At 38.5% G+C, this 15,302-nt stretch overlaps 2 protein-coding genes across 2 annotated transcripts; both read right to left on the reverse strand.

The window, feature by feature from the left end:
• Window positions 1-5,199: 5,199 nt before the first annotated feature.
• LOC124094589 (intraflagellar transport protein 70B-like) lies at window positions 5,200-7,244 on the reverse strand. Its single transcript, XM_046447456.2, has one exon. It carries the CDS (start codon window positions 7,210-7,212, stop codon window positions 5,215-5,217), a length of 1,998 nt encoding a protein of 665 aa, XP_046303412.1. The 5' UTR covers window positions 7,213-7,244; the 3' UTR covers window positions 5,200-5,214.
• A 1,273-nt stretch (window positions 7,245-8,517) lies between these two features.
• Ift70a (intraflagellar transport 70A) lies at window positions 8,518-11,322 on the reverse strand. Its single transcript, XM_046447377.2, has one exon. The coding sequence runs from the start codon at window positions 11,129-11,131 to the stop codon at window positions 9,134-9,136; it is 1,998 nt and encodes a 665-aa protein (XP_046303333.1). The 5' UTR covers window positions 11,132-11,322; the 3' UTR covers window positions 8,518-9,133.
• Window positions 11,323-15,302: the final 3,980 nt, after the last annotated feature.

The raw sequence follows: 15,302 nt of genomic DNA on the forward strand, positions 1-15,302 counted from the left end.
CTTTTGCTCTTAAACTGGTTCATAGTCATAAAATTGTAGTAGCAGATTCAGATCAATAATGTTCGGATGAAGAAGTAAGATTTTAATATCCTACACCCTCCTCTTTAAATAGGTGAAGAACCCTTTCCAGCAGTCTTCCAGGAGACTTCTTTTCATTTCTTGATAAGGATTGGCCACATGACTATTCCTAATTAACAAAAGAGTATTGTGATGATAAGTGGTTTGCAACCTTGGCTACATTTGAAAGTTGGAAAAAAAAATACTGATACTTAGATTTCATTTCCAGAAACTCTGCTTTAATTCTTCTGCGATCTCTACTGGGTCATAAAAATTTTTAAAAGATTCCCAGGTGCTTCTTATGTGCAATCAAAAATTCTGAGAATCATCAATTTAGATCAAATGTCTGGAGGTGGGGCAGATTAGGATGCCTATTCAATTATAAACCACCATAACTATTGAATATAGCTATGTTTTCAATAAAACTTAAAAGACGTATGTGCATATGTAAATGCACACATATGACTGCAAATTTGGAGGAATCCTTATTTGTAGGGAGACCAGATAAATGTTGTCCATATTTGGGAGAACAAATTGTTACATTTGTAGAAATGGTTATGATAATGCACATATATAGTTTCTTTTGCCTTTAGCAAAGCATAGTAAACCAAGTAGTGATGACAGTGAAGGAGTTTTGGACAGTCCACTTACATCTCCATAAATTGAAAAAGAATCTTTAAGAGTTTGGGTTCAGGCATCTCTCTTTATTTTTTAGTTCACCAGTTGATTCTAAAGTAGTGTGAGGATTGAGAATTATTAGTTCAAAGAGGGGAAAGCGTTAACAGGAACTCCATCTGTTCTCTTGTTCTTGGCTTGCTTTTAATTTTTCCTCCCCAAAATCTAAGCTAAAATGAATAGTCAACCTCTGAGAAGAGGCTAAATATTTAAGAGCTTGGCTCAAGTGGATTTTGCAAATAAAGGTAAAGCTTTGTGGAGCTGGTAATATGCTATAAATACTTACGCAACAGCTGGCTCTCCTCACAGTCCTTAGCACTTGAGGCTCAGAGAAACCTCTGACAGCTGTTCTTACATGTTTGGGTAATAATAGAGAGAATAAAATTGCTAACTTGAAGGCTCTTAAAATGCAACTTTTTAAAAAGAGTTGATGAAACAAAGAGGTGATTCAATAATTTTTGTTCCTAACCCATATTGTACTGAAGTTAAGTTTGTGTTGTTGCAAACAATGCGCAGCACCCACTCAAGACCCCTCCAGCACACTTTCAGAAATTACAGCGCAATTGAGGCCAGTCCAGTAATATGCTAAGTGTATTCTTAAAAAACTTATTAAATCACCAGTTAAGTAATCAGCAGCAATGCAAGTGGTGAAAGTCATAGCTCTGGGAAAAGAAAAACTTATTAGCATTGATAAGATGATTTAGGAAAAAACCCTAAGGAAGGAATATGAGAAGGAGCATGAGAATTGGGCAAGAATGCAGGATTCTGGTTCTAACTTTGTCACTCTTTGGGTCTGTGGTCTTGGGTAAGTACATTTATCTCTCTGAGCCTGTTTTATGAATCCAGAAATGAGCTAGTTCAAACCCTTATTGTTCAGGATCTGTTTGTAGATACATTCCAGATATTTATCTTAATATTCAATTTATAATATAAAAATTGATTTAGGTCATACCTATAAAAAATGTAAAAGATTACTTTGGTTATTTTCCACTTTATTTTTCACATGATTTTTCCAGAGTAATTTTATAATTTTGCCAATCATGTTATTTTAAATCTTATGCTTATTATCTGGAAAATAGCCTATATAGTTTCTGAAACTATTTTCAGCATTTTGGCCATATCATGTATACATCCTCTGTGTTCTCTGGCATGTCTGTCAAAATAGTTCAATGGTAATGAATAGATACAAAAATAAAAGATCTAGAAACAAAAATGCTATGCTAACTATATGAAATAGTTTTTCCTTATATAGTAAACACACACAAAAAATAGCATATATGACATCTGGTATTGCCTTGCAAAAGAACCTTTTTCAGCAAAGTGTTTCTGTTATAGTCTAATTCCTGAAGATTTTTTGTTTTACAATGTTAGGATGTGACCATCTCTTATTATATACTTCCTGACTTAAAAATGGAATTGATGTATTCCCAAAAGATATTTCTCCTTTCCATATATGAAGTGCATGAACTATAGGATATGGCTTTGGTAGCTAGGACTAAGAAGAGGTCATGTTTTCAAAAAATAGACTCTGATCAGAAAAACTAACCAGCCAACGACTTATTTCTGGGTCTTACAAGTTTATGGGCACCCTATAGAGTGCTGATGAAACTTTTAATCATGGGGATCCTTTATCTTAAGCATTTTCTTCTCTTAATAAAATAATTTAAAATAATAGCGGCAATCAATGCTTTCTTACTTACCTTACTATGTTCTATTTGCCCATACAATTTTAGTCATTTGTTATTTTGAACCAAGGTATCCAGTCATGAATAATTTCGTGTTTGATTCTACAAATGTGGAAAATTCACTTTTGAATAAGAACTTGGGCTCTTTTTTACATGCTTACCTAACAATATTTATAATCAAATTATTGGAAAGTCCTACTTAAACTAACAAAGGTTTCTTTCATGCCAGAAATGTACATTTAATGCTATTTTCTAATCATTGTTCCCTGCGAAGTTTTAGTTAGGAAGAATTACAGTATGAGCTGGATCATTCTTGGCCTAAATCCAAGGTAGCTGATTTACTTAAGCAACAAAAGAGACTCAATAGCAGATTAAAGTATAATCATCTTGCAAAGACTCATTTCCCAAGAAAATATTAAGAATTATACCTATGGCTAATAAATTAAATGCTTTTTGGCTAATACATTCCCAATGTAAAAAGTTATGGATATAGAATAGCAAGAGTCCTCTAAGTTGAATATATTTGATTTCTAATGTCACAGAACATTTCCAACAGTAAAAATATTGCACATATTTAAAATTTTAGTCACTGTTTTCCTATTGAAGTTTAAGAGTTTGAAAGAAAAAGATGGCGGTTCCTGCAAATATGAAAATAAAGTTCAGTATGTTCTACAAATTATATAGTGCCAGTGCTTCTGGTGAATCATCTTAAGATTTCAGTGGCTTTACCCATTTGAGAGTCACTTTTTCTTGAGAAATGTTAAATCAATTTATAAAAATGCATGGTTAAAGGGTTTCAAAAGTCACCTTGATAATCACAGAGCTAGTTCACCTGTTATTCCTAAAGATTGGTATGCATATTTTGTATGCGGTTGTTATTTCAACTGCCAACTATCAGAGAAGTGTCTATAATTGACAAAAAGAGAAGATAATAAAAGGGAAAGAAAGGGGGTTGGTAAGAAGATAGATTTTTCATTTCTTATCTTGTGATACATTCTGCAGCAGTAAACACTACTATCTCTTAAATAAACTCCTGAAGGCAGGAAAATACTCCAAGAGAAAACTTTATGAACTGGAGGTCGTCCTCCTGCTCTCTGTGGCTTTGTCCTTCTTGAAAGTCTGCACAACCCATCCTTCTTTTATTAAATAAAACAAATGCGTAAAGACCAGTGATTTGATTTGGTGAGCTAGTTACAGAAATAGCTCTGGCATCTGTTACTTCCACTCTGCTATCCATTACTTCCATTCTGTTAATGACAGTAGACATTTGATTAACTACTAAAATTTGGACATGAAGGAGACGTAAGCTGGATTGTAAAGTAAATCACGTAGCTAAACCACCATTACATCTTCACTTCACCTATTTTTCTGTTTCTAAGTATCTGGCAGACTGGCAGCTGGAGGCCTTCACCTTAGGGGCAAGAGAGGCTCTAATTATTTCAAGAATGCTGCACATTATAATAGCCTGTCAATAAAACTCCTGAAGGGTGGTTTATCATTTTAGGGAAGGATTAAAAACAAATCTGCTCCTTCCTCAACCAAGACATATAAAAGAGGAGGTTAAAGAATTTTATAATTTTGTAAATATTTACAAAATTTATAATTTATACAAAACCATAGTACAGAATAGGGATTTCCATCTAAAAATTTGTAGTTGGAGTTGCAATCAAAAACTCCAATAGGGCAAAGATCCCAATTTCTTAATAGCAATCACTATGCTATTGTATTTAACACTACCATAAGAAACATTTACTTTATGGGTTAACAATTACTGTAAACCAAAATACAAGAAAATAGTCATTTGAAATGCAGTTATATATTCCATTTCCTGACTGATGTGTTAATATATACAAATTATAAAAGAAGAAAAGCAAATTTCTTCTATGGCTTCAACAGAATCAGATGCTATAGGCAAAACTAATTATAAAGAGCTTAAAGCATCTAGTTATAATACAAATGACTATAAGACCCCAAGATGTAAATTAATTTCTTTAGACATACAGACTATTGTAGATCTGGACCTTATGACTTAGCCTTTTCATCCTTAGTTCAAGTGTTATTTATCCCTACAGTGAAAACATTGGAAAGCTTCCACACTTAATATTTGTTAGTATTCACAAGGAGATAAAATCAATTTTGGAAAACCAACAGCAGAAAGTAAAATGATGCTTATCAAATTTAAGAACCAACCAATAAAATTGTGGAAGAAAAATTAAGTCACTGAACATTACTTAAAATTTTACTTCTAAAAAGGCTTAGACAAGGTCCAAATTGGACTTTGTGGGGACCTAAAAAGTTATAGGACTAAAAACAACTGGAGGCATATAGGTAAAGAGTTAAGATTTATTGAAGAAACAGATTATCCTGAGATGGGAAAAATTTGTCTTTATTTGCTGACTTGAGAAATGATCTATATGTGAGATAGACTTTTACATTTCAGTCAATACCGGACCCAAAAGAAACCCACTAAAAATAGTATATAGGTTAATGCGACACCCTTTTCAATAGCACAAAACTGAAAATCAACTGCTATTTAGGATTACTTGCTTATAGAAAGATTTCATTGAAGTAATATTTACTTTAGGCAATCTGTTGATGCAGGATTATGGAGAAATTATTAAGCTCACACTGCAAGTCCATATTAATTAAGTGGAAAAGCTATGCAAATTTAATATTTGGTATTACGATTTTGAGAGTACAAAGTTCAATATGAAACTGGAATGGATGAATAAAAAAGTGTGTGAAATATAAATAACAAAGCAATTTTCATGAAAAGCATAACCAGCTGTAACTGTAACTACACATTCCATCCTATAATCTCATAAATCAAAGCTTTTAACTGTCTGGACTCGTATGTGACTGTGTTCTTCCCAATATGCATTCTTTCTTCTTCAAGAGGTTGTTCTATAACAGCAGGTATGTTTCTGCCATAAAGTTCACAGTGTTCTAGAAACTGCACACATTCTTGAATAACATTGTCTCGAAGCACTATCATGTGCTTTGACATGTTTTCTAATAAGGACAGGAAGCATCTTTTGGCATAATACCAGGTATCAGTTCCTAGCTTTTTATTGTAAGGTTCCAAGCTTTTGATAACTCGAGAGATACCAAAGTCATAATTTCCTTTGGCACAATAAAGTGTTCCTATCACCAAATTCACAATGCAGAGATGGTAGATTTTCCTGTCCGGGTCATCATAGGACAGCTGCTCTTCCTCCTTTTCAATCTTCCTCATCAGCTCCTCTGCTTCTTCATTTTGACTTGTCATAATATAGGAAACACAGAGGTTAGCTAATACAATAGCACTGACATTCAGGATGTTATCATAGTGCTTCTTGACGATGGGTTCATAGAAACCAATGGCTTCTTTGTATTTGTTCTCCTGCATGAACAGAACATGGGCCACATTCAACTTCCACACATCATGGTCATTACAGAATTCCACAGATTTGCGGAAAATCTTCTCTATCATCGAATAATTTTCAAGATTCCAGTAGATCTTTGCCTGGGCCATCAATACAGGAATATATTTCTCAAGAGTGTCATCATATTCATTCACCGCCTTTATTACAACTTCATCCTCTCTATTGTGTCTTGCTTCTTGTACTTGTTTGGTGAGTCTTCGAAGCTGCTCAGTCAGCATCCCTGCTAGGCCATCAAGCTTAATGAAAGCTTCTTCAGGAGCTGTCTGGCAAGTTATCAGGGCATCTAAGAAGTCATAGAGATATGGTGTGAGGAATCTATAAGTCAAATGGGCATTTTCTGCTAGGACATCTGCTGCCAGGTCAAAATACTCATATTTACAGTAGAGCAACAAAAGATTGCCAAAAGTCTCTGGGGGAAAGGGATTCTGTTGGAGTAGAAACTGTAGCTTCTCAAACCCTTCTGTAGGTTTGGCATCCATATTCATGAGTGCCTGGTTGTGCAGGGTCACAGGGTCCAATTCTTCCTCTGCCCTCGGTGGCATGTCAGTGAGAGCTTCCTGGGCTGCCTCATAGTTTCTCAGTTGGTATTCTATGGCTGCTTTGAGGTTGAAGGCTTCCACCAGAGCAGTCTGGTGGAGGACTAAAGTGTTGCCAACACTGCGAATATCAATGCCCTCCGTGGTCATGCCCACACCAAGCTCTGGGTGCTGACGGATACCACGGGCAATAATGTCGGCAATATGCTTCAGAGCCGAGGCATAGTGCCTGTTACTATAATAGGCCAGTGCCAGGTTGTAGGAAAGGTCAGGCTGGTAGCCTGAAGCCTGCAGGGCCGCAAAGAACTTGGCACAGGCAGCTTCATAGTGTCCCTCCTTGTACAGCAAACAACCCAGGTTGACCTGACCATCAGGCTCATTCTCACTTCCACTCTCTTCTGCCCCTTCCTCACTCAGCAGCTGCTCCACCAGGCTCCTGGCCCCTGGCAGGTCACCCTCACTGTACTTGATAGCAGCTTGCAGGTGGAGGACCTGGCTGTGGTAGGCGGGATTGTCCAAGAGGAGGAAGGCCACCCGCGTGGCCTCTGGATAAAGGCCAGTCTTGTACAGAGCCTGGGCCTGATACAGGCGGTACTGCTCGAGTTCTGGGTGCAGCTGGCCCAGCTGCTCATAGCATTCAGCGGCCAGCGCGAACTCCTGCAGGCGGTAGTAGCAGTAGCCCAGCAGCGACAGGCCGGCGCGGCTCCTGGGGCTCCGCTGCAACTCTGCACCCAGCAGCTGCACCGCCTCGGCGTAGCGGGAGTCGCGGATGAGCCGGTACACGACGGCGGTGAACTCCCCGTCGGGGATCTGCGTGCTGCTCAGCCCCGCCATAACTGCCAGGATTGCGGCGTTTGCTGGTTTCCTAGGCAACCAGACCACCGGAACCGGAAGTATGTGAAACTCTTTTTCTGTATGTGCTCCGGAAGTTAATTTTTGGTAGGTGAAAGGGCTTGAAACTGGAAAGTTGCAGTTTTCTTACACTTTGGCCTGTTAAAATTTCCTCGAGCATGCAACAAAGTCCCGTCAGTGTTTCTTTTAAGTATGGAATCATCACATCGCCTGTGGAAGTGGGAACAGCTTAGTACAGTTTAAAAATGACATAAATTACAAAATATGCAATATTTGTCAAAGCCAAATTGTCTACAGATGTAATTTGGACATCTAAACTAGTCATAGAGGATCTATAGGAGGCATTCTTCTTCTGGGTAACCAAATTGCTAAGTGGTTCCTTCTGGAAGGTAAAAAGCATCATTATTTAGCAATAGTTAGGTTTTTTTGTTTGTTTTCTACTTATTATAAGTATTTTCTACTTATATTTGTTTTCAGAAAAAAACTAACAAAAAAGACTGTATGGTTAAACTATGAGAAATTGCTGATTTTGTAGACCAAAAACTTTGAAGACAAGCAATTTCATGACTCAGTTTAATACTTTTGATCTTGTCTATGCCAGATACAATGGCATTCACAATTTTGAAGAGCAATGGACATAGGGTTGAACAAAATAGTGAAGCTCTTGTGGTTTGTAAAAAATGAAAAACCTTAGAAGAATGAATACTTTATCACACTGAGAACCTGAATAAACAATTGTCAAGTTTGTGGATATGAAATCCACTGAACAAAATGGTAGTACATGTTTTCAAAATCAATTGATGGACCATTTTATCTGTGGTATGAGTAGGAGAGTAATTTGATGAGGTCATAGTAATAGTACGGAATATTTTTCCTTTTCCAAGAAGCTACAGGAGAGAAACCTGGGCACTAATATTTCTTTTTTTAAAAAAGTGGACTTTATTTTTTGGCACTAAGGATTTAACCTGGGGAACTTAACTACTGAACTACATCCCCATCCCTTTTAATATTTTAAGATCAGGTTTTGCTAAATTGTTTAGGGTAAATAGCTGAGGCTTGCCTCAATCTTCTGTTGATGTCTCACCCTCCTGAGCTGCTGGGATCACAGGTGTATACCAACATGCCTGGCATTAACATTTCTTAATATGCAACAAATATGGAGGAATTGAGAAATACTACTACTTCTATTATGAATTGCTACTAAAAGTAATTTGTGAATGGTAAGATTACATCTTACATTAATTTATTAAAGTTATGAAGAAATTGAGTAAAAGAAAACAATTTTTTTCATGAATTTTTTATTATCTCCGTATCATAGCATCATAATTTTTTATGGCACAAGATTTCCCACTGAATTCTGTACATTCTAAGAAAAAACATTAGCAACATTTTTTGTTGTTGTTGGACAAAACATTACCTCTGTATCAGAAAACTGCTGAAATATCTTAGGTTATGCAAAACCTGTGTAATACACCTTAATATAATTCTGGAATTATATTACAACGCACAACCATGAAATGACTTAAATCCCAGATAAACTATATATTAACTCAGTTCTGGACTTAATACTGCTTAGTCCCTGGATGAGGAAGTGATGTCATACAAGACTCTGTGAAGATATAATAAGTAGAAAAAAAAAAGTGAAAGATACAGAGAGAACACAGATATTACAAACATTATTAGATGTAAATGCCCCCCACATTCAGCTTTGATTTTTTTTCATAAATCCTTCTAGGTTTGAAAAGGTTTTATTAAATAATATTATGTGAAGTTTCACAAAAGCTGAATCTTGTTGTTTTAACGTGTACAATGTTCAACATATAGCAAGTGTAAAGATGCCAAAAACCAGGGATAAAACAGAATGTGAGATAAAAATAATAGCCTTTATAATAAAATTCATTATCTATAGATTCCATCCTATAATCTCATATATCAAAGCTTTTAACTGTCTAGATTCATATGTGACTGTGTTCTTCCCAATATGCATTCTTTCTTCTTCAAGAGGTTGTTCTATAACAGCAGGTATGTTTTTGCCATAAAGTTCACAGTGTTCTAGAAACTGCACACATTCTTGAATAACATTGTCTCGAAGCACTATCATGTGCTTTGACATGTTTTCTAATAAGGACAGGAAGCATCTTTTGGCATAATACCAGGTATCAGTTCCTAGCTTTTTATTGTAAGGTTCCAAGCTTTTGATAACTCGAGAGATACCAAAGTCATAATTTCCTTTGGCACAATAAAGTGTTCCTATCACCAAATTCACAATGCAGAGATGGTAGATTTTCCTGTCCGGGTCATCATAGGACAGCTGCTCTTCCTCCTTTTCAATCTTCCTCATCAGCTCCTCTGCTTCTTCATTTTGACTTGTCATAATATAGGAAACACAGAGGTTAGCTAATACAATAGCACTGACATTCAGGATGTTATCATAGTGCTTCTTGACGATGGGTTCATAGAAACCAATGGCTTCTTTGTATTTGTTCTCCTGCATGAACAGAACATGGGCCACATTCAACTTCCACACATCATGGTCATTACAGAATTCCACAGATTTGCGGAAAATCTTCTCTACCATCGAATAATTTTCAAGATTCCAGTAGATCTTTGCCTGGGCCATCAATACAGGAATATATTTCTCAAGAGTGTCATCATATTCATTTACTGCCTTTTTGACAGCTTCTTCATCTCTATTGTGTCTTGCTTCCTGTACTTGTTTGGTGAGTCTTCGAAGCTGCTCAGTCAGCATCCCTGCTAGGCCATCAAGCTTAATGAAAGCTTCTTCAGGAGCTGTCTGGCAAGTGATCAGGGCATCCAAGAAGTCATAGAGATAGGGTGTGAGGAATTTATAAGTCAAATGGGCATTTTCTGCTAGGACATCTGCTGCCAGGTCAAAATACTCATATTTACAGTAGAGCAACAAAAGATTGCCAAAAGTCTCTGGGGGAAAGGGGTTCTGCTGGAGTAGAAACTGTAGTTTCTCAAACCCTTCTGTAGGCTTGGCATCCATATTCATGAGTGCCTGGTTGTGCAGGGTCACAGGGTCCAATTCTTCCTCTGCCCTAGGTGGCATATCAGTGAGGGTTTCTTGGGCTATCTCATAGTTTCTCAGCTGGTATTCTATGGCTGCTTTGAGGTTGAAGGCTTCCACCAGAGCAGTCTGGTGGAGGACTAAAGTGTTGCCAACACTGCGAATATCAATGCCCTCTGTGGTCATACCCACACCAAGCTCTGGGTGCTGACGGATACCATGCTCAATAATGTCGGCAATATGCTTCAGAGCCGAGGCATAGTGCCTGTTACTATAATAGGCCAGTGCCAGGTTGTAGGAAAGGTCAGGCTGGTAGCCTGAAGCCTGCAGGGCAGCAAAGAACTTGGCACAGGCAGCTTCATAGTGTCCCTCCTTGTACAGCAAACAACCCAGGTTGACCTGACCATCAGGTTCATTCTCACTTCCACTCTCTTCTCCCCCTTCCCCACTCAGTAGCTGCTCCACCAGGCTCCTGGCCCCTGGCAGGTCACCCTCACTGTACTTGATAGCAGCTTGCAGGTGGAGGACCCGACTGTGGTAGGCGGGATTGTCCAAGAGGAGGAAGGCCACCCGCGTGGCCTCTGGATAAAGGCCGGCCTTGTACAGAGCCTGGGCCTGATACAGGCGGTACTGCTCGAGTTCTGGGTGCAGCTGGCCCAGCTGCTCATAGCACTCAGCGGCCAGCGCGAACTCCTGCAGGCGGTAGTAGCAGTAGCCCAGCAGCGACAGGCCGGCGCGGCTCCTGGGGCTCCGCTGCAGCTCTGCGCCCAGCAGCTGCACCGCCTCGGCGTAGCGGGAGTCGCGGATGAGCCGGTACACGACGGCGGTGAACTCCCCGTCGGGGATCTGCGTGCTGCTCAGCCCCGCCATAACTGCCTGGATTGAGGCGCTTGCTGGTTTCCTAGGCAACAAGTTCGCCGGAAGCGGAAGTCTGTTAGGAAATCTATCCCGGCCCGTTAACAATAAAAAGGAAGCCCTGACCAGAGTCACTTAATTTCTGTTTTAGCCTTGGATGGCTCCGTACTGAGGAGTAGCAGGATCCGGCAACTGACAGGAAGTTCTTCCGGCCATTCCGCTGCCGAAACTCCACTTCCCGTCATGCACAGCTTTAGTCGCGCGGCATCTTGAGGCGTGCCGCGCTGCATTCTGGGAATGGTAGTTTCTTCCTCAAATACAATTTTTGGGGGCTATGCTGAACTGTCTTTCCTCCTGTGCTTGTATTAGTTTGGTTTCTTAACAGGAAAAGAGCTCACAAAATGTATTGTGTGCTTACACATCCCCTTGGTGTTAAATTGAGGGTTATTTTCTCCGTTGTCACCTGGGTATCTGGAGAAATGGAGGAATATTTAGGACCCAATGTCCTTCCAGTGTTTGAGACATGCACACTGTGTTGTATACCATTTGTGTAGTTTCTGTTTCATTTTTTTTTGTTACTTTCTTTCTTTCTTTTTTAGTTGTGTGTGGACTCAATGCCTTTATTTATTTTTATGTGGTGCTAGGATTGAACCCAGTGCCTCACACCTGTGAGGCAAGTGCTCTACCACTAAGCCACAACTCCAGCCCCTTCACTTTTTTTTAATGATAGGAATGGATGGAAAAGCTGGAATTCTGGATAATTAGAGTCGATTGTTTTCATGCCTTCCTGAATGTCCACTTCTTCAAAACAAGAGTCCTGCCACCTCCAGGAGTCTGGCAGTTTCCAGTGCTTTTTTTGACTAAAGAAAGAAGTGCTGTGGATGTTAATTGGTAATTCCTAGGATGAAATATATATCCAAGCATTTCCACCTGCTTCCTCCACCCCCCACACGAAGAACCAAATATTACTGAGTATATGTAGGCATTTAAACTTGGCTGTATCCTTTGCCCTGGTCCTCCAACTTTCCCTGCCAATAAAAGACTGATGTCTTCTATGATCTTCATTGTTCTCCCTAGTACTCAAGATAAGTATGATTCAGATAAATGTATGTCTTTGCTATATAATTAAAGACTGTAATGCAAGTCCATTAACTGCCCAATGGTATTGCTCCCATAAATATTTTTTGTATTTACATTTCAGAAGCAACACCATAATATTGTATGGCACTCTATTATACCTCATTTTCACAGATTACTTCTAATCCTATAATTACCCTGCAATCTGTATATAATGAAGGAAAAGTTGTGGGCTATAAACATTTAAAGATTTTACTTATTTTCTCAAGACCATGCCCAGGTAGGTAGAAGCTAAGCCATGATGTTCAGCAGGTAAGTTCCATAGGAAATTGTGAGTGGTGAATAACCTAATCCATAATCTCCTATAAAGTTTGTAAGGGCCCAGTCTTTGGTGTGAAGTGTGTATGAGGGACATTAGTGGGGATTTTTTCTCTCCATTAAAACGATCATGCTGGACAGTACACTTTGAACCTTCATCTTCAATTTCAGCTACTAGCAGATGTTAAAAAGTAACTAGTGAGAATCATGTAGTAACTAGTCATCTAGTATCACAAGGCGTGTTTACCATGTAGTGAATCATATAGTAACTAGTCATCTAGTATTACAAGGAAGCAACTTCATTAGGTGTCCAGTTGATCATTTCATAAAATGACTGACTTTATGTACTTATTATGCACTTTTTCTCATGCTGAGAATTGGCAGAGTTGTATTTTCCTGGGTGGAACCAGATTTTGAGCCTCCTAATGCATCAATATCAAGAAAGGGACAATCTCTCTCCCATTTCAGAGAGTTGAATGGGGCTTTGTCTTACCCAGGTTCCCCACAAAAAGCAGCTGAGTAATACTCCTATAATTCTATTCTGAGACATCTTTCAACCATAGCTCCTCATGCATCTTTCAGGTCTTAAACTGGTGAGATACATTTGGTGGAGTGTGCTGACTAGTGATGCTCCTAATAAAGAGGGTGTGAATGGCTTCTCCTTCATAGTTAGCTGGCTGCCTGACCCTTGTCCCTTGGAAATTTAAGCTTAGTATTTTAAAATCCTTACATATGGAAAATAACCTTGGGTAAGTTGCTATTAAGGTAAGATCACAAATGCAAAAACAAGAATATCCTTTTATATATTTAGTATTTCTGATTTGCAGAAATGTCTTTATATCATGAAAACATTCACTTTTAAATGACTTCTTAAGTATTGTATGAAAACTAGAAGGATGATTTATTTTCCATCAAATTTCTTGATCTCTAAGGAGTTATTTGGAGCTCTCCTTCTTCTTTCCAGTGGTACCTATCTGTGAGCACGGCAGCTGAACTGGGCAGAAAAGAGGTTATTCTTTATCTCCATCCTTATTTCATCTGATGCTGCTCCAGAGGCCTGGCTTGAAAAAAACAGGACAGACAGTTTAGACAGATGGAGGGCAGGGTCATTTTCAAAATGAAATGAGTGCACCAATCACACTGTGAAATTGGCATGACCATCAGTGCTGCTGTGATAGAATGATTTTTATTTAGTCACTGATAGGCAGTTGGGGAATAGATTGGGGTTTTTTTTTGGGGGGGAGGGGATAGGTGAAAGAAGGCCCTTTAATTAACAATCGAAATAATTCTAGAAAGCAATAAACTATGTGGAATAGTTTGAAATATAAAAGATTTTGATATTTTGGTTTGCAATAGAATCTTGAAAAGCTGAAGCATATATTAAAAAGCAAGTGCATCATTCTATTTCAAACAACAGGAAAGTGATTGTAATAAAGTGAATTACAGACTTGTAGAAAGGGATTAGGGATTGAGAAAATTGTGTGAGTCTCAGGGTAGATTTTGCTGCATAAAAGGAGGCGTGTTTACCATGTAGAAGGGTTCAATTTAAGTAAAACATATAGGAGCTAAAAGCACAATGTTTAATTGTTAGCATGTTGATGTTCTGTCTGCCAAAATAGGAGGTGATCAAATCCCATAGTCTATTTGTTTGTATAATGTATCTGACATTTTCTTTTAAAGCTAGTTAGGAGGTATTTTTTAAAATTTTTTCTACAAATGGGACTGCTTCCTGTTGTTAAACATTAGTAATTCATGAGTATTTCAACCGCAGCTGTGGGCAAACATCTTCCTTGATAAAGGAAGTCCTTCTGCAAAATCATTTTCCATTTGTTATTTCTTTTCCCTTTTGATTCCCAACCATTTTTTCAGGATGGCTAGTTTGGGAGCTCAGTTACCTTGCATTCATATTCCCCCAAACCCATCTCTCACTGTGAACAGGGAAGAAAAGAATAAATTAGTGCCAAATTGATAATGTAGTTGGCTGAATTTTGAAGGCGCATCTGTTCGTTATTTTAAGACTTTTGAAAACACTGTATGCTGAATCAACATTTGGGAATATTTATGCGTAGATGTTGAGACATTTCACCCTATTAGGAGCTTCCCTTCCACTGCTAATTCCACCTTATTGGTATTTTAATTAGATTTCCTTCTTGAATTACTTCACTTTTGATCAAGTAGCTTGTATTTGGGAGTTTATAGGCATTATTCTCTAAATTATGAGGGAGAACACAATAGCATTGTGATTTACAAAAGGGATTAGCAGAGAAGGCAAAACTGTGGATACTGGCATTTTAAAATAACCAGTCATCCAAACAAAGAGCTACTCTAAGCCCCTGTGTTTATACAGTACTTTCAGTACCAGGCCTGCTTTGCCTAACTTCCCTCATTAACCCTCACAGCTCTTTTGTGAATTGAGGGATACTTATTGTTGGCCCCATTTTAAAATCACAGACTGCAAAGCACAAGAAAAGCCAGAGGTTTCCTGGTGATTGCTTACACTGGCCAGTAGTGGGCCCCTCTGCACCTTTTCCCTCTCCTTCCCTGGGCACCTCCTCTCCAGTCGTTTGAATTGGCTTTGGATCATTTGCTGCAGTTTGTTCTAATAGAACAGGCACAATGGTGTAAGAATTTTAAAGTTTAAGCACCGAAGCCATGGTGTAATTGTATAGCGTCAGTGTGGCTGGCGGCCCTGCATTGACGCCATCCCCCTGTGTAATTGCCCATGCAAATTTGAGCAATGTGTAACGGACACAGGAACCCAGCATTTGGCTGCAGATTCTCCTACCTCCAG

Source organism: Marmota monax, unplaced genomic scaffold (genome assembly GCF_021218885.2).
Source record: "Marmota monax isolate L192 unplaced genomic scaffold, Marmota_monax_Labrador192_F-V1.1 WCK01_AAM20220418_F8-fsc00007, whole genome shotgun sequence".
NCBI lineage: Eukaryota > Metazoa > Chordata > Mammalia > Rodentia > Sciuridae > Marmota > Marmota monax.